Below are 27659 nucleotides of genomic sequence, written 5' to 3'. Positions count from 1 at the left end.
GACCTGGACTAGGCTCCTGGCTCTTGCCTTCAGCCTGGTGCAAAGCTGGCTATGGCAGACATCCAGGGAGTGAACCAGATGCAAGGTATCTTTGTCTCTCTTTCCTTCTAACTCTTTCAAGTAACTATTTTTTTAAAGAGAAAAAAGAAAGCATATAGCTATCACAAACCATAATTTCTTGAATAAAACTTTTAACAGTACAAATCTAAATTTAAAAGAAGATCCTAATACATTAAACTTACTCTGGAAAAAAGAATCCCACAATATCTCTGGCTTCACACGGAACACTTTCAACACTGGTGGTGGCATGTAAAGTGGCCCAGCCACTTTGCAAACCTGCTCAGTCATTTCTACTAAACCTAAATGCATGCCAACACGCCGACACTATGACGCAAGATTTTCATCTTTTGAGCACTTGGGTCTACAAGGAGACCCGCCCATAAAGTTTATAACAGAGTTCCTCAGACCAGCCAAGAACAGGAAGCAAGCCAAATGCCCTTCGACGGGAGAATGGAAAAACGGTGTCACCTTCCTGCAGCGGAAATTTAACATCAAGTGAAAAGCCTATACATCACACACCACCTGGATGAACGTCACAGACACCGTGCTGAGGGAAAGCCAGGCACAGAGAGCATACAGTGAAAGGAGGGAGAGTTCAGAAGATGCTGACCTCTCAGAGGGGCATGTGAAATGGTTTGGAAGGTTCATCTTCCTTCCAACTGTTGGAAATTGCTCGGTTGTGAACCTGATTTGGCCCCTGACTTAATAATATAGGATTTTGGTGGAGGGGCAATGACGGGTGTTTAAACGTGGGGTCTAGGGAAGAGATCCAAGAGTCATTAAAAACACACAGCTTCTCTCTGGTTCCCTTCTTGTCCTGTGACCTCTCTCAGCACATGCCCTGCGCACCTTGGGGCCCTCACCACAGCCGAGATCAAGTCATCTGAACTTCTGGCCTCTAAAACTGTGAGCCAAATAAAATCTCTTTGGGGCCTGGCGCAGTAGCTTAGCAGCTAAAGTCCTTGCCATGCACATGCTGAGATCCCATATGGGTGCTGGGTCTAATCCTGGTTGCTCAATTTCCCACCCAGCTTCCTGCTTGTGGCCTGGGAAAGCAGTTGAGGATGGCCCAAAGCATTGGGACTCTGCACCTGTGTGAGAGACCCAGAATACGCTCTAGGCTCCTGGCTTCAGATCCGCGCAGCTCCAGCCGTTGTGGTCACTTGGGGAGTGAATCATCAGATGGAAGATCTTCCTTTCTGTCTCTCTTCCTCACTGTATATCTGACTTTGCAAAAGAAAAAACTTAAAAATAAATAAATAAATAACCTCTTGGCTTCCTAAGTAGCCTTTGTTGGGTTAGTAATGAGAAGCCCACTCACTAGTACAGCTCCTATACCTGACTGTGGTGGTATTTAAAGGGAGGTCTTTGGAGGGAACTCAACTGTGAGGGCTCTGCCTTCATGCAAGCAATCAGTCCCCTACGAAGTCCTGAGCGAGCTCTCCACCCCTCTGCCAAATGACAATGCAGCAACAAAGTGCTACGTGCAGTACAGAGGACTTGCTGGACACCAAATGGGCCAGGGCCTTGAACTGTGAACGAGAAACTTCAGTTGTCTAAGGAATTTCATTACCACAGCAAGAATGGACCTAAGGTGTCCAGCTTGGGAAGGAATACTGCTGTACTTAGTGGGTGTTGGAAATATTCTCACCTTGGTTTAGCTGGAACATCAATAAGCAATTGCAGTTAGGACTGGAGTTACATTGCTGTTGTCAAAATCCAGGCATTAAAATCTTAACCCCCTCCAAGGTGATGGTGTTAGGAGGTGGGGGTCTTTAGACCAGGACCCTCATGGATGGGTCAGTGCCCCCCTCATAGAAGTGGTTTCAAAGAGACCCTCACCTTCTGCCCAAGAAGTCATCACCAAGAGGTGTTGAGCAGAACCCCAGCATGCTGACTCCCTGGCTCACTGACTTACAGACTCCCAGTCCGTGAGAAACGAATTCGTAACATTTATAAACCACCCACTTGGTTATGGTCACCCAAATTTGCTAAGACAAGATTCAAACATACTCTTGCTCCTTTGTAATAGTTAATAACCATCAAGTGCCATTTTTAAGATGCCTTCAATAGTCATCATTTCCTCAGAAAGTACACAAGCAGCTAGTGAGGGATGAAATGTGAATACCAGCAGGGTGCTCTTAACAAATAAATGTTTGAGAGAAATTATCAATCATGCTCTTCTTTTCAACACAGCTGCTAACGTTTGCTCACTAAGTGTTGATTGAATAAATTTCACAGATAATGCTGCTATTTATGCTTTAGAAAACCAGAGAAATCATAGTACACATACATAATACCCTACAGAAATACAAGCCAAGGGTTTAGTCATCATCAAAGACACATGGGTGCTTAGTGGGCAAGGCGAGGGCATCACTCTTTTCTCTCCATCCCATGGGTTGGCTGTATACCAGGGAGACTGCCCTGGAGTATGAAAATCTGGCTGAGACCACCTAACTCAAAAAGCACCAACCACTACCTGCTGCAGACTCCACCGCTGTGCAACTGTCACAGGCAGGAGGGAAGGGGGCAGAGACAAAGGACTCACACGGGCAGGGCCTGGCATTGAGCATCCTGTAGCGGCACAGGACACACAGGCCCTAGGCTGAGGTCTCACCAGCGTCAAGTCTAAGAAACTGAAGCAGGGCAGGTGTCCAGGCCCCAGACTGTGGGCATGACAAGCCACCCCATGACACAAAACCACAGCTCACCTCACTGTTGTGGCCCCGCAGGTTGAAGTTTATCCTCTGTGGTGTACTCCGGTCCTTGCGGCAGTGGCTGGAGGTGAAGGTCACGCCTACCACGCCCCGCCCATTGCCAGTGGCCAGCCAGCCCTCCTCGTAGTAGCGCCTCCTGCACACCGGTTTCTCCTTCTCGCTCTTGGGGACACGTCCCTTCCAGGACAGGCAGAGGATGTTGGAGTCGCTGCAGAGCACAGGTCCATGTTCCACCGCTGCATACATACTTTTTCCCAATGTACTGTTTTAGTTTTAAAATAATGCTTAATGCTGGAGAATTCAAACCAATGTCTTTCATTGGCTTGTTTACTTGTACTGTGCCTGGCTTCCGTTGCCTTTGTCCCCTTTACTTGACACTGACCTGGATTTAGTTAGAAGGTCAGCATTTTATAAAGATCCACCAAATGCATAGTGAAAAAATTCCTCTATAAAAGATGATGGCAGTCTGCTAAGAAAAGGTAATGCTTAAAAAAAGTGTGGTCCGTTTTTAGGTTCAAGTCCTTAAGGGAAGAACACGCTGATCCTTTGGGGAAAGAGCATCATCGGTCACTGGCGATCAAGGAACGGTTCTCCCCTTTTTACTCAACTTGGGTTATTCTCACTCAGCCTGAGATTCCAGTTTAGTATAATATGATTCCAGAGACAACAGGTTGCAAATACATAGATTTCAAGTAACTTAAGGCTTTAAGAATCCCTCTAGCTGGAATTCTCTATTCCAAAGTTTGGATGCAGAGACAGAGCGCACGGGCTCATCAACTTCCTTCTGAAGCCAGCCTCTGGCATGTTTTCTGGACAAATTTCCGCTGCTAAAGCTGAAAAAGATTGCATAAAGGGAAAAAAAGGCACACAAACTGTGCAAAACAGACCAGAATTCATGCAGACAGCAGTCCAAAGTTCAGGAAAAAAGTATTCTTTCCTCACTGCTCAAAACCAGACCCTTTCTGGCCCTGTATCCCCAAGTATTGCAGGTTCTCTCGGACAACTCTGCCAGCCAGGGCACCCCTGGGTGCCATGGAGCCTGGAAAAAGCCCCTTTGCTGGCCAGAGTCGAGGTACCAAAGCTAGGAAGTGGCACGAAGGTTTGCCAAGGACGAGTCGTATATCCACTTGCTGACAAAACAGGAACACACTGCACACGACTTCGATCTTTTAAAGAGTTCTTTCTCACTCCCCAGTTACTTCTTCCCTTTTCTGCTCCTAAAGATCACGTATTTTTCTGTCTTTCTAAAATAACAAATCTCAGAGAGTCCATCAAGAAATCTTTGCCTCATGCGCAATCCTGCTTGGACTCCACCCGGGGGAGGGAGGGCAAGGCCTTCAACCACGCAGGCAAGCCAGCGGCGGGGACCACCCAATGCTGACAGCCACTTTCCCTTCACCTTCAGAGACTGCTGCTGCCAAACGACACGACTGGAAGGAAAAAGAAGCTTTGCTAGGATTTTCCTGGAGATTTACTTGTACTTACACGTTTCAATTGCTCTTCTAAGATAATATCGTATAGATGCAAGAAAGGAAAGGGGAAATGATAAATTAAAATGCCTCAAATACAATTAATTAAAAAAAGCACAGGAATCAGTTCACTGTTCAGACCTGTCCCATCACACCTAAACTTGCTCTGTTCCAGCCATAACCAGTAACAGTCACTTTCCAGTCCAGAATTCTAAACTCTAACTGAATGACCAAACCTACTAAAAAATAAAGTGCAGGAGACACTTGGCAATCCCGCGTGCAGTGTCTGCAGTCACACTCCTCCCTGTCACCTTCCTACTGAGCTCTGTCTTTAAACTAGAGAGGTATTTTCGAGGCTTAACCTGTACAATTTTTTTCTTCTTTTTGCAAACTTTCTTTACCCGTGAAGACCATGAGGAAAACTGGCTGTTAGTGATGCATTTTTCTCCCAGAGCTCTGGAGCCTCGTGGTGTCAAGTTGCTCCATCTATTTCTTAATTTTTCTAAGTTGTGAAACTCAAGTGTGTACAAGATGAGACGGTCTTCTTCAGTAAACACGCTTGTACAGAAGGTCTTAAACATACATGGATACACACTCTTCAAACGGCACACGAGGCGACTATTCTCTAAGCAACTTCAGGAACCATCCGATTAATCACAGCTTGAAGGCTCTGGAGCCTTACAAATCTGTAAAACAAAAAAGGATATAAAAATAGAAGAATTTTACAATTCTAAAATATACAGTTTCTAGCAGAACAGTTGGCATAATTGGAATTGGAGACCCATCTTTACCCTTACATCAACTGCATGGAGCTAATGATTGGAAAATAGAAGTAGCAAGAGATACTCCCCATTGATTTTCAGAATGAATGATTTCAGTGATTTGACTACTGTTTACATTGTATTGCACTTCTTGCCTACCACGCAGTCCTTTCTGAACCTCTGAGTTCTGCATGTGTGATTTCACCCTCCAAGGCCAGGGTTATTCACGAGACGAGACCCTCTCCAGAGGAGATGGAGCGTAGCCATTCAGCATGCTGCCTAACAACTCCATAGTCCACACTTAAGGACCTGGGTTTGAGCTCAGCTTTGCTCAGATCTAACTTTCTGTTCACGCACACTCTAGGAGGAAGCAGGCATGGCCAACGCAATGGGCTCCTGTGAGTGTGACCTGGACTGTGTTCCAATTTCAATAGCTTCACACTACACCACAACCCTCCACCCTGCACACACACCACAAGCACTGTGGCACTGAACCAGCAGACGGAGCTGACTCAGAAATAAATGTCCAAAAGAAGAAAAAGATTTAAAGGGCTCAGGCCTGAAATTGACTTCCTTACTATCAGTAGACACACCCAGGGCCACAAAACACCAAAGGCATTCCATCCCTGACTGCAAATGGGCCACAGCAGCACAGCTCTAGCCTCAGCTTCTACAGTATCCTAGCAATAAAATGCTAGAGCATCATTCCCCAGCAAATCCCCTTCTTCTCTTCACCTGCCTGCCCAGACCTGAAGCACATCTTCCAGCAACACTAGCAGACTCTGTCCCTAATTGCCCCACCTTCCACCTTCCAAGGAAGCCTTAAGGACCTGGCCACTGAAGGGGTAGGGCAGAGCTGCAGGCCAGGAAACAAGGCTGTGAGAATCACTGGCCTGTGGGGATCAAGTCCCAGCAAAATCCCATGATCAAAGCCACCTTCACAGTACCAGGACATCACCTGCCTTTCTTGGATCAATGATGTGACAGCAGCAGTGGGTCGCACTTTTCTCTTTCGACAGGAACAAGGTACCATTGGTACCACTTTGTAAGTGCCCTTGGTGCCGTAGAACAAATTACCAATGTGCAAAATATCTTAATCTGTGCTCCAGAACAGCAAGTCCCCATCAAGTCCGCCCGTAAACCAACGAAGCATCACGCTCATCCTAAGGAAAAGTGTTGTGTGTTGTACTTTAACTTGCAAGCTGACCTAGCTGCTTTTTTCATGGTATACCATGGTTACTGGAAAGAATGAATAACAAATTAGGGTTATTCTGGCTTGGGAATTTGGCAGACATTTCCTTGAACAAAGTAAATCTGCTACTGTAAGGGAAACAATTGATAGCATTTATTGCCAATGATAAAAGATGAGCTTTCCAGTCAAAAATTAGGATTCAGAGCAAGCCAGCATCGTCATTCTCAGTGTGACTGCTCCCAACACTCTTAAACTCATTTCTTGGCAATGAGAGCAATGTGCACCATTACGCAGTTCTGAACTGTTTCTTTCGAACTTCGTGGAGCACAGCTATGGTGTGTACGGAGCTTGTCCCCACACGGTTCCTACCCTGGAAGCCTGGTCCACAGGACAGTAGTGATGCAAGGCGGTGAACCTTCAAGCACTAGGATCTAGTCAGAGGGGACTGGCACGGTGCGAGGGAGCCGACCGCGCATGTCTCTGGCTTCCTGCTCACTGAACAGCGTTCTTCACACAAGCCACTGCAACACCATCTGCCACAAAGACCTCAAAGAGGTTAACTTAAACTTTCAATCTATAAACTGTCAGCTGAACACATTTATTTGCTTCATAAAGTCCCCAAACATGGGAGTTATGTTTCAGCAATACGTGACAAGCTTAGATTGAAATTGAGATCTATTCAACATGCAAGACCAACCAAGCATGAAAAACTGATGCCATTTTAAATTCTATATTTCAACTAACCCTTAAGTGACTTTTGTTGAACTGATATAACAGTAAAGAAAAATAGCTATGACTATAAGAAAAAGACTATCAAAACATTCCATTTCTTTTCCAATTGTGCATCTCTACACATGTCAATAAAAACATCACAAGAGCTTCAAGGCAGAAGCAATACTGAGAATACAGCCATCATTTAACAAGTTCAACACTAAAAACAACTGCCAACATATAAAATACACTTGTTATTAACTGCTTCAGTTTCATGGAAAGGTTAATTTTTCATAAAATATAAAATGTTTATTGGATCTACTGTTTTTAAGATAAGCAGTATTTATTATTACTTGAGTTACAGAGAGAGGGGGAGAAAAAGAGACAAGAGATCTTCCATCCATTGGTTCACTCTCCAAAAGGCTGCAACCACGGGAGTGAGCTGATCCGCAGTTGACAACAGAGCCTCTTCCGGGTCTCCCAAGCAGGTGAAGCATTCCAGGGCTCTGGGCTGTCCTGCACTGCTTTCTCAGGCCACAGCAGGGAGCTGGACAGGAAGTGGAACACCTGGACCCGAACTGGCACCCATATAGGATGCCAGCACCATAGAAAAGGCATATTTATAGAGAGGCTGTGGAGCAGCTAGACCATGAACCAGTGCCCATATGGGAGGGATCCTGCAACCCTGTACTCACATGGTTGACCAGGAAGAGGTTCCTGGCTCCTGGTTTCAGATAAGATCAGATCAGCTCTAGCCAGTCCAGCCATTTGGAGAGTGAACCACCCAATGGAAGATCTTTCTCTGTGCCTTCTTCTCTCTGTCCAAATATGCCTTTCCAAGAAGAATAAATCTTTAAAAAAAAAAAATAGCACCCAAACCATTGAAAGCCTGGTACCAATTTAGTGGCGCCACTAACAACAATGGACAACGAACATCATTTCATTCTCTTTTGTACTGATTTTCTTGAGTATGGGAAAATAAGACGGTAACTGATTGAGTAGTTTCTGTGAGATGATGAGAACATTATCAAATCAAACCCAGAGGACTTATAAAATATTTTAAAGCCTACCCCCGAGTAAACAAACAAACAAACAAAAAAACACCTCTTCAGTTTTTAGAAAACAAGTAACAGAAGAGCAAGAAAGTCAGGGGCCAGAGCTGTGGCGCACAACTTCAGCTGCCCCTTGCTGAGCCTGGCAGTCTGACAGGAATGCCAGCTGCTCCTCTTCCAGTGCAGCTCTGGCTCGTGCGCCCAGGAAAGCAGTGGAAGCTCCTGCTGCCTGTGTGAGAGACCAGGCGGAAGATCCTGGCGCCGGCTCCGGCCCTGCCCAGCCCTCACCGCTGCAGCCACTGGCTGAGCGAGCCAGCAGGAACTCGTGCTGCTTTATTCAGTCACACTCATATCCCCTCCCTCTCCTCACTACTTCTCACTCTGAGTCTGTGTTTGTCCTCCTCCCTCTCTTACCTGTCACAATGCTTTTCAAATAAAGATTTTTTTAAAGATGATTTTTATTGCAAAGTCAGATATATAGAGAGAGGAGGAGACAGAGAGAAATATCTTCCATCCGGTGATTCACTCCCCAAGTGAGCACAATGGCTGGTGCTGCGCCAATCCGAAGCCAGGAGCTCTTCCAGGTCTCTCACGTGAGTACAGGGTCCCAAGGCTTTGGGCCATCCCGACTGCTTTCCCAGGCCACAAGCAGGGAGCTGGATGGGAAGTGGAGCTGTCAGGAGAAGAACCGGCGCCCATATGGGATCCGGGTATGTTCAAGGTGAGGACTTTAGCCACTAGGTCATGGCACCAGGCCCTCAAATAAAGATTTTAAAAAACAAACCATTTTAATGGTATTCTGGCTCCCAATTTCAGCTTCCTGCTGGGACAGACCCTGGAGTGCAGCTGTGATGGCTCCAGTAGCTGGGTCCCAGCCATCCATGTAGGAGATACAGAGTTCCTGGCTCCTGGCTCAGCCCTCGATGTTGCAAGCATCTGGGCAGTGAACCAGCAAATAACAGTGCTTTCTCTCACTCTCAACCACTACCAAATAAGTGTTTTATTTTAGAAAAAGAAAATGTATATGAATAGTAATGAGTGCAGAGATAAGAATTTCAAAATATTTATTTCAATAGATTAAAAATGTCAGTGGTAGAACACAAGATTGAAAGAAACAAAAGGCTAAGACAGATTTGGAGAAAAACATACAGATATTGCTAGATGAATGCAAAGCAGGAAGTTTTCAGTGAAACACCCAAATACTCTGCAGTTTAATGTATGCCTATAAACTTTTTTGGGGAGTTGGGGAAAAGGAAATACAAGTGAGTTTTCTTGTGTGGTGATTTATACTAAATACCCCAATTTCACCTCTCAGGACAGACGGTGATTTTCGTGGTTTCAGCTGCCTGTGGGGGTGCCCCAGCTAAGACAGTCCTCTCGGCAGCTCTGCCCAGGGAAAAGGGACGCTGCCTCCTGTGCCAGCCCAGGCCTCCCTTCAGCACCCATCTCTACAGATGGCAACAGGCTTCAGACCATGCATTTCTAAGTAACTACAATGACCTTCTTCTAATTACAGTAACTCCTTTCTTTGGAGAATTTTCCAGAACCCACAAATACCCACTGAGCTCAAAGCAGATCTAACTGGTTCCTAATTAGTTTCAATAGCTGCCTTGGGGCTGGTTACAACTTGCCTTTAAATACTAAGCTTTAAGGCAAAGGATACCTCTGCACCACAGGTGTTGTGGTTAGTTTACCAACACCTGTGGAAAACTACATCACCGCTACAAAGACTTCCTGCGTCTACCACGGCTCCTCTACCACGTGATCCCTCTGCCTCTTCATCTGAAAACCTGCTGTGAGATCCTACCCTAGCACAGACACCCTCTCTAACTACAGTCCCAACGACCCGTGTCATGAACTTCAGTGATGCAGTAAACAGGGGCCAGGTTAAATCTCTAAAACAATACCAGGACACCACCCACCACTCAGGGCCCGGTCTCCTGGAGTCTGGAAGCCACTGGGCTTCAGAGCCTATGGGAGTAATGGCCTCAGGAAGGAAGGCAATGCTCACAGAACCACAAGGAGGCCTGCTTTCAGAGGGTAAGCCCGCTTGCTTTTCCTGCCTGATCTCAACAGCCAACCCAAGAACATCTAATTATCAGTACAGCGACAGGAGAGAGCATAGCTTACCAAACAGCTTGATTACTAGCTTAAGGGGTGTGAATGTGCAGCCTTGCAGGTCAGACGTTGTACCCCACATTAGAACACAGGGGCTTGTTTCCAGCTCTGGCTCCTGACTCCAGTTTCATGCCAACACTGCCCTTGGGAGCCAGTGTCACAGAGTACAGGAAAACAAGACAGCAATTTGGTCACATAATTTAAGAATTTAAATGCAGCAAACCTTAGGCCCAGCACAATGGTCCTTCACCTGTAAGCACTAGATCCCATATGGCCGCCAGTTTGTGTCCCAGCTGCTCCATTTCCCTTCCAGCTCACTGCTTGTGGCCTGGGAAAGCAGTGGAGAACAGCCCAAAGCCTTGGGACCTGCACCTATGTGGGAGACCCAGAAGCTCCTGGCTCCTGGTTCAGATTGGCTCAGCTCCAGCCCCTCCAGCCATTTGGGGAATAAACCCTGATGGAAGATCTTTCTGTCTCTTCTTCTCTCTGCAAATCTGCCTTTCCAATAAAGAAAAAAATATTTAAACACACACATATATGCACACATGTGCACACAGAATTCAGAAGAACCTAAAAAGAAAATACAGGTACTATCACACCCACCAGTTTGCATGAAAACCAGCGATGGAGACGGGCTGAACAGGCCTAGGCTGAAGTAACCACCAGCCAAAGTTGGGGCTGAGAACTGACTGGGCCAAACCAGGTGCAGCATCCCATGGCAAGGACCAAGATGGGGTGGTTATGCCAGGACGGATCGGAGCAACCACTGGCAGGCACAAGGTTTATGCTGGGAGGGGGCCCAGTGAAGGAGCTAAGGGGATGCCCTGGCTGGGCTGCAGTTCCCAATGGTGAGTGCAAGAGCAGTGAACCAGGTGGATCGGGGTGAACATGGCTGCAATGTCCCTTGGCATGTTTGTAGCCTGGGTCTTGAGGTGTGCCAGACTAACTAGGCTCCAGCAGTCACTGGCATTTGCAAGAGCCAGAGTGGGTGTGGGAAGGGCTGGGCTAGAACGCAGCATCTGCTGATCCACATAAGAAGTAGGTCTAGGGCCCCGCGCGGTGGCGCAGTGGTTAAGTCCTCGCCTTGCACGCCCGGGATCCCATATGGGCGCCGGTTCTAATCCTGGCAGCCCTGCTTCCCTTCCAGCTCCCTGCCTGTGGCCTGGGAAAGCAGTTGAGGACGGCCCAAAGCTTTGGGACCCTGCACCCGCGTGGGAGACCAGGAAGAGGCTCCTGGCTTCGGATCGGCATAGTATCAGCCGTTGCGGCTCACTTGGGGAGTGAATCATCAGACGGAAGATCTTCCTCTCTGTATCTCCTCTCTGTATATCCGCCTTTCCAATAAAAAATAATAAAAGTAAATCTTTAAAAAAAAAAAAAAAAGAAGTAGGTCTAGGCGTGGACCAGGCAGGGTTGTAGCATCCATCAGTGAGAGCCAAAATGGGTGTAAGTTGGTCTGGCAAGGCCGCATCACTCGGCAGTGAAGGTCAGGACTGGAGATAAGCCAACTCAGGATGAACCAGACGGAGCTGGTCCCATACAGGAGCTTAGGGAACTCCCCTGCTATGATGTAGCACCAGCTGGTGAGTGCCAGAACTAAGGCTGAGGGAGATCTGTTATGGGGTGTAACCAGTGATGGCCAGCACCCATTGACAGTGGGCAAATGAAATGTGGCTGTGTCCTCTACCCTCTGTCATGAAGGTTGGTTCTAACAGCAATAGAATGTTAATTCCATTCTCAGCCACTCCCCCTCCACCACCACCTATCACCTGAGAGGGGATGGTCTGCATTGTTGTGTAACCACTCCCCTCACAAGCCTCTTTAAAAGGCCCATAGAGAGGGGCTTGCTCACTTTATGGTCAGGTGCTTCCATTACTCTGGCACCTAGACTCTCGGCTGACCTGACAGGCATGTGACCCTCCCCCCCGAAATCAGCCCCTACCCATCCATAGCATTTAACAGCATACTCCATCTCCCAAATAAATAATAAAAGCTGAAAAACTAGAGCAGAGGAAAAGGGTTTTGTGTGTGTGTAGATATTCAATACTTAAAGAGTGATGCTACACCTGAAATTTCAGATGCTAAAATATTAAGGTGCCATCTATAGAGCTTACTATATTAAATCTATGCCTGAATTATAAAGGGAGCATGGTCCCTGTGTACTGCTTAGATGTGATAATGGACATAGCAATGTTGTTTCTGGTTTGTGAACTATCAGGAGTTCCAGGAGAGGTGAGGCCTAGCAGTGGTGGAATGTGGGCAGAGAAGCCAGGGAAAGGTGAATGTCTGCAGCTTTGAAAGTGTGTCCAGGTTATTCATTGCATGTCTCTATAGGTCTTCAGCTTAACGAATGGACTTCAGGGTAATGACCATTTGTTCCTCTTGGGGTTGTGTTTGGTTGGACTGCCATATGGACTTGGGACTTGCTATTTCTAGTGTGCTCTGTTATCACCAAGCTTGGTTAATAAAGACTCCTTAATAAACCTTCGACATGTCTGGAGTGATCTCGCTCGCACCCCGTAACAAGTCCAGGCCAGGCTACAGCACCCATCAGCATCATGTGGGTCAGGGGATGGGCCAGGCTGGGCCAGTCTGCAACACCCACCAGTAGGTGTGAGTCAGGACAGGATACAGGCCAGGCCAGATTGGAATATAATGCCCAACAGTTCACATTAGGGCCAGGACTAGGAGCTGGCTGGGCTGGACTAGGCTCCAGCACTCCCCAGCACGAGCAAGGCAAGATGGACCATGTCAAACTGGGCCACAGCATCCACCAGCACAGCCTAGATCCTCGGCTGGAAGCAAACCTGCTGGGAGATGGAAGGGTGAGAGAGGAGTTAGACTGGGTAGTAGGCAGGTAGGGTGTTCTGGGTCCCCAGTCATCATTTCTTTCTCAAATATAAAAGGGTATTTTCCCCACTACGTCTTGGATTCACCAGAAGGGTATATTAACATAGCAAGAACACGCTTCCCCAAGAGACAAGGGCGACATTAACATACCAATTCTCCACCTGAAGTGTCAGCCCAGTTCTGTCTCTGGCCATTGCCAAGGGGTAGTTTCAACTGGCCTCTATCATTAGAAAGGGACTGAGGAAATTGGGCAGTGACACCTTTCTGGCCTTTTGTCCCAGGGCCAGGCACTTTCCATGGAAACCAGGAATTCTCCTTTGCTCATGGAGAAACATCTTTGAGGGGAACCTTTAAAAGATGCTTTCCCCACCATTAATTCGGGTTTTTTTTTCTCTCTTCCTCCTGCCACTATGGCAGGGGGTAAGGGTCCTTTCTATCTCAAAACTGCCTCCCATCACTAGGACGGGAGCTCCTTTTCTCAGCTTTTTTAATAAACCTTGCTTTAAAACTAAACTGTGTCCACATGAAAATTCTCCTTTCCTGTGAGACAAGTTGAGGTAGTTGCCGTATTCAGAGTCAGAAACCCTACAATAGAGGCAAACCTGCAGAGCCACTGCTCCCACTGGTGAGCATGACAGCTGGGACTGCGGCAGAACAGACTACACAGGGCTGCAACAATCGTCAGTCTGATGTGAGCTGCATGTGGGGGAGGGCCGGGCTAGACAAGGCCACTGCATCTGCTGGCACATGTGGGCTTTGCCACAATTGGCACTAACAAGTACTGTGACAGGGTAAAAGTTGTGTCAGATTAGATCACCGTGACCCCTGGAAAGTGCAAGATCTAAAACTGGGACTGGGCCTAGTGGGGAAATAATACTGCTCTGCTAGCTTCCACTGGTGTGCATGAAAGCCAGAGCTGGGAACGGATCAGGCTGTACAGGCAGCGGGGCCTGTTGACATATGGGTAGACTGGGCTAAACTAAGTTGCAACACCCATACATGTATACGAGAGCCTGACTGGGATGCAGCACGGACCAGACTAATCTACTGCACATACTGACATGTGCAGGAACCAGGGCTGGGGGTGGGCCTGGGGGGTGTTATCAGGGATTGCCCCAACTAGGCTGCAGCTCACGCTGGCATACACAAGGTCAAGGTCTGTGGCACACTCAGTTGGGCTGGGCTGCAGTACCTGTCATCTCAATGCTTAACTCACCATCCAGCTCCCTGCTTATGGCCTGGGAGAGCAGTCAAGGATGGCCCAAAGCCGTGAGACCCTGCACATGCATGGGACACCCAGAAGCAGCTCCTGCTCCTGACTTCGAATCAGCTCAGTTCTGGCCATTGTAGCCACTTGGGGAGTGAACCAACGGATGGAAGATTTTTCTCTCTCCTTTTCTGTAAATCTGCCTTTCTAGTAAATATAAAAAATTCTTTTTTTAAAAAAAGGGCTATATTCTGCTCATCTAAAACACCACAGCTTTAAAAGACAGTGAATCCTGGTCCACTGCCTCAAATTACACAATAAAGCCTGAATTAAAATACCAATAAATATCACTATAATAAAGAGTTTCAGGTGGCTCTGGCCTGTGTCCCATACACCTGTTTTTAGGTGGTGCCACCACTCTGAGCTGAACCAGGACACTAGCAACACAGGATCCTTTTACAAGGACATGGGAACGGGAGATTCAGACTAATCGACAAACTAGGGCACACTTAACAATAAGTAAGTACAGGGAAAAAACATGAGCAGCTTAACACAAGAAGCTGCTGCTAAGGACACCGGCACCCTGGTTCAGGGTGCCACGTGAGCTGCGACTCCTCCAGGCCCCAGGAGCAGCTTCCTGCTGATGCCCCAGAGGCATCACAAGATGCCCAACTACCCAGTCCCTGCCACCCTGAGGGCATCCACACAAAACCCCACCCCTCACCTCCCACCCCGCCAGCTTGGCCTCTTGCAGGCTTCTGCAGAGTGAACCCCTTGGTGGACTTGCTATCTTTCTGTCTCCCTCTCTCTCCACATCAACTTTTCAAGTAAGTAAATATATTTTTTTTAAAAATAGAAAAAACTACCAGAAACTATAAAGAAAGTGGTAGAATAGCACTGTATTACTTTCACTACCACATTATGTTTCTGAAATTATCAGACTGAGCATCCCTAACGCAGATACAAACTGAAACTTTCTAACACGCATCACACACAGAAAATTCTACACCATGAAATTTTAATGGGCAAATTACTTAAAATGTTGTATAAAATTATCTTTCAGCAATACACATCAGATATATATGAAATACAAATTAATTTCATGTTTAGACTGGCTCCCATCCCTGATATATTTTTTGCTATGTACAACCAGGGGAAAATATTCAAAAAGGAAAACATTTTTGAAAAAAATTCTGAAACACTTCTGGTCCCAAGAACTTTGGAGAAATAACACTCAATCCATGCATCTGCCTGAAGAAAAACACAACTGTTGCAGTAAATCTTAACTTTAAAAAATAACTTCTGGGCACAGTAGCCTAGGGCTAAAGTCCTCACCTGGAACACCCCAGCATCCCATATGGGCGCCGGTTCTAGTCCTGGCAGCTCCACTTCCCATCCAGCTCCTTGCTTGTGGCCTGGGAAAGCAGTCAAGGACAACCCAAAGCCTTGGGACCCTGCACCCACGTGGGAGACCTGGAGGAAGTTCCTGGCTCCTGGCTCCAAATGGGTTCAGTTCCAGTTGTTGCAGCCACTTGGAGAGTAAACCAGTGGATAGAGATCTTTCTCTGTCTCTCTTCTCTATAAATCTGAATTTCTAATAAAAATAAACCTTTTTTAAAAATCTTCATGTCTACGATTTTAAGCTTTAAAATTTTAACAACCCAAATTTCAGCAAAATTTTTTTAAAGATTTATTTTTTTTTTTATTGCAAAGGCAGATATACAGAGAGGAGGAAAGACAGAGAGGAAGATCTTCCATCCAATGGTTCACTCCCCAAGTGGCCGCAACAGCCAGTACTGAGCCAATCCAAAGCCTGGAACCTCCTCCAGGTCTCCCATGCATGTGCAGGAACCCAAAGCTTTGGGCCATCCTCGACTGCTTTCCCAGGCCACAAGCAGGGAGCTGGATGGGAAGTGGAGCTGCTGGGATTAGAACTGGCATCCATATGGGATCCTGGCACGTTCAAGGCGAGGACCTTAGCTGCTAGGCCACTGCGCTGGACCCCTCAGCAAGTATTTTTAACTTACAATTTGAAGTTCTTCCCAAAAAAAGTAAATTGAATGGATTCTAACAGACAATGGCAGTTTATAATTTTCCTAATTTTGCAGAGCCAAATATTTTCATGAATACCTTTATATTGGTAAACTATAATGGAACAAAACATCAATTTACATCATAATGAGTAAATCTGTTCTCACATCTGCTGCCATCTTTTTTACTTGCAAAATAATCCCCTGGCACTTTCACGGTCTTCATATAGAAAGTGCTCAAATGGATGGCAGAACCGAGCCAGCAGCTAAGCAGGGTGCTAGCGACTGCTCAGCCACACTGGGCTCCAGGGGACAATGAGTCCGTTCTAGGCATGCCTTGCTGGTTCCAGTGGTGAGAGGAGTGTGACCCGTGGCCAACAGGAGGTCAGGGTAGACACAAAGATCATACCCAGACTGTCCCTCCATGTCACAGGGCAGGGCAGCAGGATACATCTCACTGATGGACCAAATGGCCCTATCTCCAATCTCAAACACAGAGTCCCAGCGTGTGAGCAGCCTTACGGGTGGGACTGACACAGGCTGTGACGGACACTGCAGCTGGACACCTGGGGAGAAGTGTGTATCAGGCACTGTGAGCAAAACAAACATACGTGTCTGTATCACAAACAGCTGTGAAAATGCAAACACTCAAATAATAATTTGGAGGCAGAAATATTTTTACTTTCTTAGGAAGTGGCACTACTGGGCCTGCACCAAGTAACAATGTACAAATAAAACGCTTCGCAAGTGACTGGTACAAGACTAGCAGGGAGCTAACACGGAAACACGAGAACTGGTTCCTGAACCTGAACAGTCTATAAGCTATAATGAAAGCCAAACTCACATGCATTAGATACTTATAGAGCACACCTTTATGAGTGAGAATGGAAGTCTTGTAAGGCCCTACACAAGCAAAGGCCTCAAGCAATGCTGTCTGCAGCAGGAAAGCACTTAGTCAGGAGGAGGAGAGCTTAGCCCCTGGATGCTGACTACCAGATGGCAGAAGAGACACACAACATGATAATCACCTCTCACAATCACTGCACTCCCATGAAGCACTCATCATTCCCATTCTACAGACAGCAAGATGGAGGCTCACATCTTAAACTTTCATCATTTGTAAAACAGAGGGACTGATACAAATCAGCCGTTTTCCAACTGCGACCGACAAATACCAGTTTCCTGGCAATGACTCAAAGCCCTTGCAGTGGGCAAGGTCCCACAATACAATACATTGAACTCCCTGGTCAACAGACCAGTGCCCACCCTCCCCAGAATGGTGTGCCATTATAACCCCAGCACTGCGAATAATACCTAGTATTAACAAGAAATTACAAAAGCTAGAGAAACGAATGAATGAAATGGCCCAGCTGGCTTTCGGTGGGCTCATTCAGCGGAGCTCATTTCCTAGTTCTCCATCCACTAATCGTCCGCCTTAAGCTCACAGCTTGGGTCTCAACAGTAGTGGGAGAAGGTTGGTGTTCTTCCAGCCAGCACCTCTGGGTGCTTCTAACTTGGAAGCATTTAGGGTGGTATTCAGCATGCTCCTTCAACAGTTTAACCTCCGCACACCAGAAGCAGCGAGGGCTCTTCTACCTTGGAGAGCTTCCGGGTCCACCATTGGGATTTCTACCTCACACAACCACTCAGAGACAGCTACATACCGCCTCTCTGACTGCCCTGCCAGCTCTGCTGCCCGAGCAGCCGGGCTCAGGGCACCCTTAGTTACTCAGGACCTCCTACTTTCAGGCCTGCTTGGTTCAAGCCACCAGTTCAAAAAACCCACTGCATACCTGTATGGAGAATGGTGGGACCCAAGGCAAGCAGTGGCCCACAGTTCTTCGCCCTTTCTCTCACTCTTTTGGAACTCTGTAGGGACAAGGGAGGCTCCAGGGGGTGCATGTAGAACCCCTAGAACCTCTAAGTAATAAAACCTTGATTGCCCTCTTCTGTTTCTCCTAATCGCTGAAGGGTGCTTGCATCTTAAGGATCATAAACTAGGCCCGGTGCAATGGTTCACCAGCTAAATCCTCGCCTTGCTCATGCCAGGATCCCATATGGAAGCTGGTTCATGGCTGCTCTACTTCCCATACAGCTCCTTGCTTGTGGCCTGGGAAAACAGCAAAAAACATCTCAAAGCCTCAGGACTCTGCACCCACACGTGAGAGATCCGGAAGAAGCTCCTGGCTCCTAGCTCCGAATTAGCTCGGCTCCGGCCGTTGTGGCAACTTAGGGAGTAAACCCGCAGGCAGATCTTTCTCTGTCTCTCCTTCTCTCTATAAATCTGTCTTTTCAATAAAAATAAATTAATTTTTGAAGACTATAAACTAAAATAATCAGTTTTCAGCTGAAGATTTTACAAACCACACAAACAGCACAATTTCAAATTTTAAACCCAGTAGTCTCAAAAAAATTTTTTTTAATTATTTGAAGGGCAGAGTTACAGAGCGGCTGAGGCAGAGGCAGAGAGAGGTCGGTCTTCCACCACTGGTTCACGTCCAAACGGCCCAAAGACCACAGCTAACTTGACACTCATGGGGTGTTCCCACATGGGTGCAGGGGCCCAAGCACTTGTGCAATCTTTCATTGTTTTCCCAGGCACATTAGCAGGGAGCTGCACTGAAAATGGGGCAGCGAAGACATAAACACAGCACCGGCCCCAAAAGAGATTATTTTAAACTAAGAAGCATCTTGCTCCCTTTGCTGATGGACAGATTTTGCTTTCTGTCTGGCAGGCCCAACAATGTAAGTCCTGGTCTTTGGTGCTTATGACTTCTCACTCGGATTACAAACTCTCAGAACATCCTCCTTCTCTCACTCTCCCTCCCTCCCTGTTTTCCTTCCTCCCTCTAATTTTTTTAAGGACATTCACTATATATTTTCTGGTGTTTCTAAGTGTTAATAGCACTTAGATAACTGGATGTTTCAAGATATCTGGTTGGCCTCATTCCATTCCATATTCTACCAAATTTAGCATCAGATGTGGTTTCAAAATCATCCTGAATTAAATAAGAGCCTGAAACCAAATAAACGAAGAAGGTATGGCTGCTCAAGAGATACAGAGAGTGGATGAGGGGACACCCAGGAAGCCAACCCGAGGCAGGGCCAGGACTGGCGGAGAAGAGGGTCCCATGGATAAAGACCTGTAGGGAGCAGGAAAAAAAATGCAGGGGAGTTTGTTTCTTAACAACTGGAAGGCCCCCATACACTTCAGCAGTTAGTTCTAAAGGAGAACTCACAGGTAAATGAACATATGATTGTCTGTACTGCTGTTTCCATCAATAAAAAGGACAGTTTCAGAAACACACACAATTCACTCTTCCCTCTCCCCAGACCCTGCCCTTCGCCCCAAAAAAGACAACAAGCAGGAAGATTGAGAGGTGAAGCAAATTCAAGCAGAGGGAAACACAAGGAAACCCTGCAGCCAGAGAAACAAGTGGATCAGCTGTGCCACCACAAGGTCCCAAGACCAAGGGCACAAGCCAGATCAAGACCAAACGGACAGTCACTCAGGGCTTGCAAACAACAACTATTCAGACTGAATTAGTATTATTTTATTTGAGAGACAGGTAGAGGTATCACCCCACTCACTGGTTCACTCCCCAGATGCCCACAATGGCCTAGAGTGGGCCAGGCTGAAGCCAGGAGTCAGGAACTCAATTCAGGTCTCCCGGGTGGATGAAAGCAATCTAACTGCATAAGCCCTCACTGCTCCCTCCTCCCAGGGCCTGCATCACCAGAATGCTCAAGTTGAGAGCCAGAACACAGCTCTGGTATGCTCTGCACAGACGCTCCTTAACAAGATTCTACACAGATAACACGTGACACAAGATGATGCACAGTAATCTCCTTCTCTCAGTAAATCCTGTGTTCCTACAGGAGCCACATGCCTGCCTTACTCAGCTGTTATAAGATGGCACTAACGAAGAAATTCATTGATCCATGACTATAGTTGTGCCCTAGATAAGCATTTAAACACAATATGAAAAAATTTCACTGCACAATTTAAATCTCATAGGCATTCTTATCTTGAAAATGTTGTTATGGAGGCCTGGCATGATAGCCTAGTGGCTAAAGTCCTTGCCTTGCATATACCATATAGGCACCGGTTCTAATCTCAGATGCTCCACTTCCCTTCCAGCTTTTTGCTTCTGGCCTGGGAAAGCAGTAGAGCATGGCCCAAGGCCTTGGGACCATGAACCTGTGTGGGAGACTTCAGGGAGGTTCCTGGCTTCAGATTGGCTCAGCTCCAGTCACTGCAGCCACTTGAGGAGTAAACCAGCAGATAAAAGATCTTTTTCTCCATCTCTCCTTCTCTCTGTAAATATTTCTAATAAAAAATAAATCTTAAAAAAAAGTATCAAAGGGCCAATACAATGGCTCAGGGGCTAGAGTCCTTGTCTCGCATACACACCGGTTCCTATCCCGGCTACTCCACTTCCCATCCAGCTCCCTGCTGTGACCTGGGAAAGCGTTAGAAGGCCCAAAACTTGGAACCCTGACCTGCATGAGAAACTCAGAAGAAGCTCCTGGATCCCAGCTTCACATCAGCTCAGCTCTGGCTGTTGCACCCACTTGGGGGGTGAACGAATAGACAGAAGATCCTTCTCTGTCTCACTATATATAAATCTGCCTTTCCAATACAAATAAATCTTTACAAAAATAAAATAAATAGGTAGCAGGGAAAAGCAGCAAAAAAAATCTCACCTTACATCAATTTCTTTGAAGGGCTATAATCATAGCTAGAGGAGCCGCTGTGTGGCACAGAAGGCTAAGCAGCTGCCTGCAATGCCAGTACTCAATACAGATAGTAACTCAAGTCCCGGCTGCTCCAATTCCAATCCAGCTTTCTGCTAACACATCTGGGAAATCAGTGGAAGATGGCCCAAATGCTTGGATCCCTCCCCTATGTGGGAGATCTGGATAAAGCCCCTGGCTTGAGCTTGGCACAATCCTGGTTACTGCAGTCACAGGGAGGGTGAACCTGCAGATGAAAGCTCTCTCTCCCTGTAACTCTGCCTTTCAAATACATACACACATGATTTTTAAAAATTTGTGACTGTAGATAACAAACTTGAGTTTGGGATCCAGGCAATGATTCATATCAACAAGATTCTCAGGTTGCAACACCCATTGGTTCCAGTGGAAGTCGGGAATGAAAACAGAACCAACCCAGCAATTACAACCACCAGTTGATCAGGGCAATAGACTGTGCCGGGCATACAAGAAGTTTCTTTGGAGATCTTCCTAATCTAAATCCTGGACTCAGAACCCTAACCAAGAAAAGAGAGAAGACAGAACAGGTCAACCAACCATCTCAGCTATGATGCACTATGTCAATCAGTGGATTTTTCAAAGACCTCATAGTGCTTAGAGTGGCAAGATTGGCAGCAATTTATAACTGTTGCAATATCAAAACCACTTGAGCAAGAACCTCAGAGCATGCCCTACATCCGGGACCTGGGGAGGGTGGGAAATTGGGTGGGCCTTCTCCCTTAATACCCCCCTTTAAACATGAAGGAAACAATTTGGAAAACATACTAGTATCATCCACTTTCCTGTAGCCCTTGAACCTTTTTACCCTAATTAACTATGTAAAGATTGTCAAAATAAAAAAAATATTAAAAAAAAAAGATTCTCAGGTTGGATCCATATTCATTTAACAAAATCTTAAGTTTTCTAGCATGAGTAAATTTGTTCTATGTCTTCAAGTTCTATTACAATCTTAAGACTATAAATAAAACTGTACTTTGCACATAAACCTGGATGCACTCAACTGGGCCCAGGACTAAACCATGAGGAAGTGTCAACCAGAGCTGGTAAGAAGATTAGAGCAGTAACACACACAAATGCAGACCTAAGTGAGTAAGGAGTCATCAGCCAAGGCCAGTGCTGTGAACAGGTCAGCGAAGCTAGGGCTGACAACTCCAGCATCCCACAGAGGATCACAGTTCAAATTTGAGCCACTCCACTTCTGCTCCTGCTCCCTGCTAGTGCATTTTGGAAAACATGAGAATAGGGTCCATGTCCAACAACCTGTCAGTCATGAGGAGGAACCAGCCGAAGCTCCTGGCTCCTGCCTTTGGTCAGGCCCAGGCCCACTGTGCAGCCACCTAGGGAGTGACCCCATACATCCAAGATGTCTCTGTCTCTCCCTCTCTCTGTCACTCTTTCAGATAAATAATCTTCCAAAAAATTTTAAAATCTCTTTCGAAGAAAAACTGAAAGCATTTTATCAAACATGCAAAAAACAGAATTATGTAATATGACTTTTAAAAGGAAAACCAAGTTTTAAAAAAAAGCAGACAGCAGGGCCTGGCACGATAGCCTAGTGGCTAAAGTCCTTGCCTTGAATGCACCAGTACCCATATGGGCATTGGTTCTAACCCAGCAGTCCTGCTTCCCATCCAACTCCCTGCCTGTGGCCTGGGAAAGCAGTCAAGGACAGCCCAAAGCCTTGGGAACCTGCACCCATGTGGGAGACCTGGAAGAAGCTCCTGGCTCCTGGCTTAGAACTGACTCAGCTCCAACCATTGTGGCCACATAGGGAATGAAACATCAGAGGAAAGATCTTCCTCTCTATCTCTCCTCCTCTCTGTATATCTGCCTTTCCAATAAAAAATAAATAAATCTTAGTGGGATGGACTAGGCTAGGTCTCAACCCCTCCTGAGCCATGTGTGAGCTGTATGTGGGTATGGACGAGCCATGGCTGGGCTGAAATACCCAACAGTAAGAACCAGATTGGGTTGAAGGCCAGTCAGGAAAAGCCACTGTTACGGCTAGGACAGGACGTGAACTGAGTAGGGCTGGCCCATGGACACACTGGTATGTGCAAAATCTGGCGTTGGGAAGAGGTTCTGATGGAGGAGCCTGGGCAACTCCTCTGGCAGGACACAGACCCAGCAGGTGAGTGCAAGAAACATGATAGGAAACAGCCCAGAACAGGCCATGGAAAGTTACCCACTGGCATACGTTTGGCATGGGTCGGGAGCAGACCAGGCTGAATCAGTTTACATCATCTGCTGGTGTATTCTAGCACCAGAACAGGGTGTTGGTCGAGCCAGGTTTGGTCGTAACAAAAACCCGTGCACAATACAGAACGCCAAGGTAAGATGACCCGTACCAGCTGTGGCTGCAGTGCCCAACCAGCACACATGAGAACCAGGGAGGGAGGGCACAGAGCCGGCAGGGGGAATGTGGGCTCCCCTGCTGGACAACCACTCCCACTGAAGAGCATGGGTTGGGATGGGGGCACACCAGACTAAGCAGCGCTACAACACCTGTGCGCCTCATGTGGACTAGATCAGGGAAAAGCCAGGCTGGGATGATTATTCCGACGGGTACAAACAAAATTAGAGAGGGTGAGGGTTGTTTGGGCTTAGCCGCAGCATCAGCTGCCATTGGCTGGCACTGGGGGCTAATTCTGTCAAGTCAAACCACAGAACCACCTGGAGTGTGCATAATCTGGGAGTGGGAGAGGCCTGGGAGGGAAACAGTGGGCTCCTCCCTCTTGAGTTACCACTCCCACGGGTGGGCACGAAAACTAGGACAGGGGCTGGGGTGGCTAGACAGACACTCAACAGCATCTGTGTGGGCTGCATAGTGGAGCTAGTTAGATGGAACTAGGCTTCAATACCCATTGACATGTACAAGAGCTGAATGGGGTGTGGGACAGACTAGACTACTGCTGCAAACCAGCTTAGGGGGCGGGCCTGGTAGGGGTTATTGTGGGTCGCTCCAACTGGGCTGCAGCTCCCACTGGTTTATGTGAGGGCCTAGTATGTGCTAGGCAGAACCAGGCTGGACTGCAACACCCATTGGTTCCAGTGGAAGTCAGGGCTGGAAACAGAACCAACCCAGCAACTGCAACCACCAGCTGATGGGGACAATGGACTGTACAGGGCCCTGTACTTGCTAGCACATACAAAAATCTGGTCTGGGAACACCTCAGACAAAGTTGCTTTGGAGATCTCCCCAGTCGAAATGCTGGACTCAGAACCCTAACCAAGAAAGGACAAAAGACACAAGTCAATCAAGCACCTCAGGTATATGTTGGCAGTGAAATACTGGGCAAATGGAGACTCTAGGATGAACTATGTCAATCAGTGGATTCTTCAAGGACCGCATCGTGCTTGGAGTGGCAAGACTGGCAGCAATTCATAACCGATGAACCATCACAACCACTTGAGCAAGAATCTCAGAGCATGTTCCTCATCAGGGACCGGGGGTGGGTGGCACACTGGGTGGAGCTTCTCCCTTAAACTCCCTTTACCTCAAATACCTAAAGGAAACAATCAATAAGGAAGTAATAGTCTTACCCACTTTCCTATAGCCCTTGAACCTTTTTACCCTAACTAACTGTGTAAAGATTGTCAAAAATATAATAATAAAAAATAAATAAGTCTCAAAAAAAAAAAAAAAAAAGATGAGAGGCTGCAGTGCTGTATCCTCTGAGAATCCCAGGAGAAGGAATTCTGAAAATTGGTCTTATTTTCTCGTCTCATATATTTGATGTAACTACAAAAAAAAAACATAAAAAGAACATGCCACAAAAAAAAAAAGCAGACAGCAAAAACGTGAACAGCATAAAATCTTGGTGCCAGGACAGGCATGTCCCCTGGAGGTGCAGCTGGCAGCTGTGATGCCCACATGCCCTGGCAGAGAACCTGGCCGGACACCAGCTCAGCTCCCAGTCCCAGCCACCTGACAGTCTGATGCTCAGGGGAAGCAGTGAGCTCCCGCCACCTGCACTGCAACGCGGACTGAGCTGCTGGCTTCCGTGGGGCCCACCTCCGGCTCCTGCAGGCATTCTCAGAGTGAACCCAGACAGGAGGATCTATAACTAACACGACCTATTTCTCCCCAGTGTTTTTAATTGGTCTTAACTATGTTTCCAATGCGGGTAGAGAGTCAAGAGGGCTTACATAAATCTTAGTATTAGAAATGAGAAAGTGTCTAATTATCAGGAAATGAGGCACTCCAGAAGAGCTACCAGACAGTGGAAGGTCAGTGCCTACAACAATCTCATACAAAGAAACTGGAATTACAATTGCTCCCTACAGCAAGCAGGATATAAACTCAATATTAATGGGTAACTCAATATAAGCAATTTTTGAATGTTTATTTATTCCCATCTTATTGAAGACAGTGTGATCACCCATCTTTTGGGTCATTCTCAAATGTCCACTGAAGGCAAAGGCTGGGTTAGGGCAAACCAGGAGCTCAGAACCCCATCTGAGTTTTCCATGTGGGTAGCAGGGTACCCAGTCCTTGCAGCCATCATTCGCTACCATCGAGGATGCATTAGTAGGCAGCTAGATCAAAAGCAGAGTAGCTAGGACTCAACACACCCCTATATGAAAAGTGGGGTTTTCTACCAGTGGCTTAACCTGCACAGCTACAATACCCACCCAGTACAAGCAATTTTTTGAGTATTAAGACAACGTGATCCAAAACATGCTATGGATACACCAGACAAGAGACGGCACCCTGTCCACTATTCCTGAAAGTTATGACTCAGCCAGATCAGTTAATGAACCAGCTAAAGGCTGCATCTCCTGCCAGCCTGTGTATCTGCAGGCAATGTTGCCACTCATGCCTGACAGATTCACCAAAGGACAAACACCAGAAGGGGAAGAACCACCCCACAATCTTTTTAGGCCAGTTCTGTAAATAACTTAAGACTTCAACTTGGGAACCCAAGGTCTAAATTACCTCCCTCTTTTCACCTCCCTCAAGAAATACACAAAAAGTTGCTGTTCCTCCTTCACTCATCCTTCCTAGAACACAAAGTCAAGGCACGTCAACCTGATCCTACCCAACAGCCCCTTGTGCTTCATCCATGCACCAAAAATCAGGAGCACACTACCTCCAAAGTGGGTATTTTCCCTCAGACTTAAATATAAATATCTGCCATGCATTTTTTAATATTAAAAAATAAATTAAGCCTGGGACAGACATTTGGCCTAGTGGATAAAACACTAGTTGAGATTCCTGCATCCCCTATCAGAATGTCTAGATTCTCGTGCTCACTCCAACCCCAAGCCATGCTTCCTGCTAACGTGCCCACTGAGAGGCAGCAGAAGCTGGGTCCCTGCTACCCACAGGAATCCTCAACGGAGTTCCTGCCTTCCACATACAGCCGTCCCAGCTCCAGCTATTACGGGCATTTAGGAAGTAAACCAGGAGATACATGCATGCTTGCCAAATAAATAAAAAGTTAATTAAAATAAAAAGCCAACTGAATGGCTTTATCCATCCACCTATGTCTATTAATTCACTACACAAACATCTGAGTGCCTTAACATCCCAGGCCCTGTGCTAAGCATTGAGGAAATCAGGAATAAAACACAGCTTTGACTTTTTAATTTAGATGACAAATGACAACATTTCTCTCCCTCAATTTAGACAGTTAAATTGTGTGCTGCAAGATAAGAGTGTATCTTCAAATACCATTAAAATGTAGGATTGTCTCCTGCAAACCTCATGATGGCTTAGGAGCCCAAAACACAAAAATCACATCTTCATTTAATCATACTACTTTGGCCACCTGAAGGAAAGCCAGGCTTTCAACACTGTCCCTGAAGCCAGAGGTTTTCACGGCCACAGACGCTCCAAGGCCTCCTTAAGAGGCACATCACTCTCTTAAGCAGCTGAAACGGCCAGAGCTGGGCCGATTCAAAGTCAGCAGACAGAAGCTTCTGGGTCTCTAACATGGGTACAGGTTCCCAAGGACTTAGGTCATCCTCCACTGCCTTCCCAGGCCACACTCAGGGAGCTAGATGGGAAGTAGAGCTGCCAATATACGAACTGGTGCTCATATGGGATTCTGGGTCTTGCAAGGAAAAGATTTGGCCAATTGAACCATCTTACCGGGCCCACAAGGACACCATCTAGCTAGCCTTCTCCTTGGGCATGGAGATGTTTTTGAATTTCATTGAAGAATGCCTCTAATAAACTGATCTTCCTAACAAAAATAAAATCTCAATTCAGACAGCCTATCATTTCAAAACAGCTATGAAATGGATTCCTAAAGAAAATTGAGGAAAAGATGACTTTAACCAATTAGGGGGAGGGAAAGAAAAAAATGACCAGTTGAAAATACCAACAGAAAAAAAGCAATTTAAGAGACATCCAACAGCTTCAATTACTCAATTTATAATATATAAGATTTCCTTTCTTTACAAGCATTTGTCTCACATTGGTTTTGTTACCTAGTAAGATTCATGCTATAGTCCTAATTAAAATGTACAACTAATTCCAATTAAAATGCACAACTCTCAGCAACATATAACTTGGTTAAGTAAATGAAATGGAGGTACAATAGTGAAAAATATGCAGTCTTCTGGTCTACTGAATTGTCTATTTTAGTGCTCAAGAGACCAAGAAAGTCAACCTCCACCCCAACCATGATCCATCCATCTATTGTGTATACAGCTATGCCTCGCATTTAACACAGGGACAGAACTCAGAATTAACAGCACTCTCTGGT

General features: G+C 46.5%; 1 protein-coding gene across 2 annotated transcripts in view; it reads right to left on the bottom strand.

The window, feature by feature from the left end:
- TULP4 (TUB like protein 4) overlaps positions 1 to 27659 on the bottom strand; it is a 195556-nt gene that overhangs the window by 131919 nt on the left and 35978 nt on the right. The window contains exons 2-3 of one of the 2 annotated variants that reach the window (XM_040965630.1): positions 4648 to 4932; positions 2772 to 3610 (exon numbers count right to left, since the gene is read on the bottom strand). In XM_040965630.1, the coding sequence (XP_040821564.1) occupies positions 2772 to 3023 (252 nt within the window). In that variant the 5' untranslated portion in view covers positions 3024 to 3610; positions 4648 to 4932. The other variant, XM_040965631.1, reaches the window with a different exon arrangement.

The sequence above is a fragment of the Ochotona curzoniae genome, unplaced genomic scaffold (genome assembly GCF_017591425.1).
Source record: "Ochotona curzoniae isolate NIBS_2020 unplaced genomic scaffold, NIBS_Ocur_1.0 scaffold_3890, whole genome shotgun sequence".
Classification (NCBI taxonomy): domain Eukaryota; kingdom Metazoa; phylum Chordata; class Mammalia; order Lagomorpha; family Ochotonidae; genus Ochotona; species Ochotona curzoniae.
The sequence above is the reverse complement of the archived record's forward strand: the minus strand, read 5'-3'. Positions and strand labels throughout refer to the sequence as shown.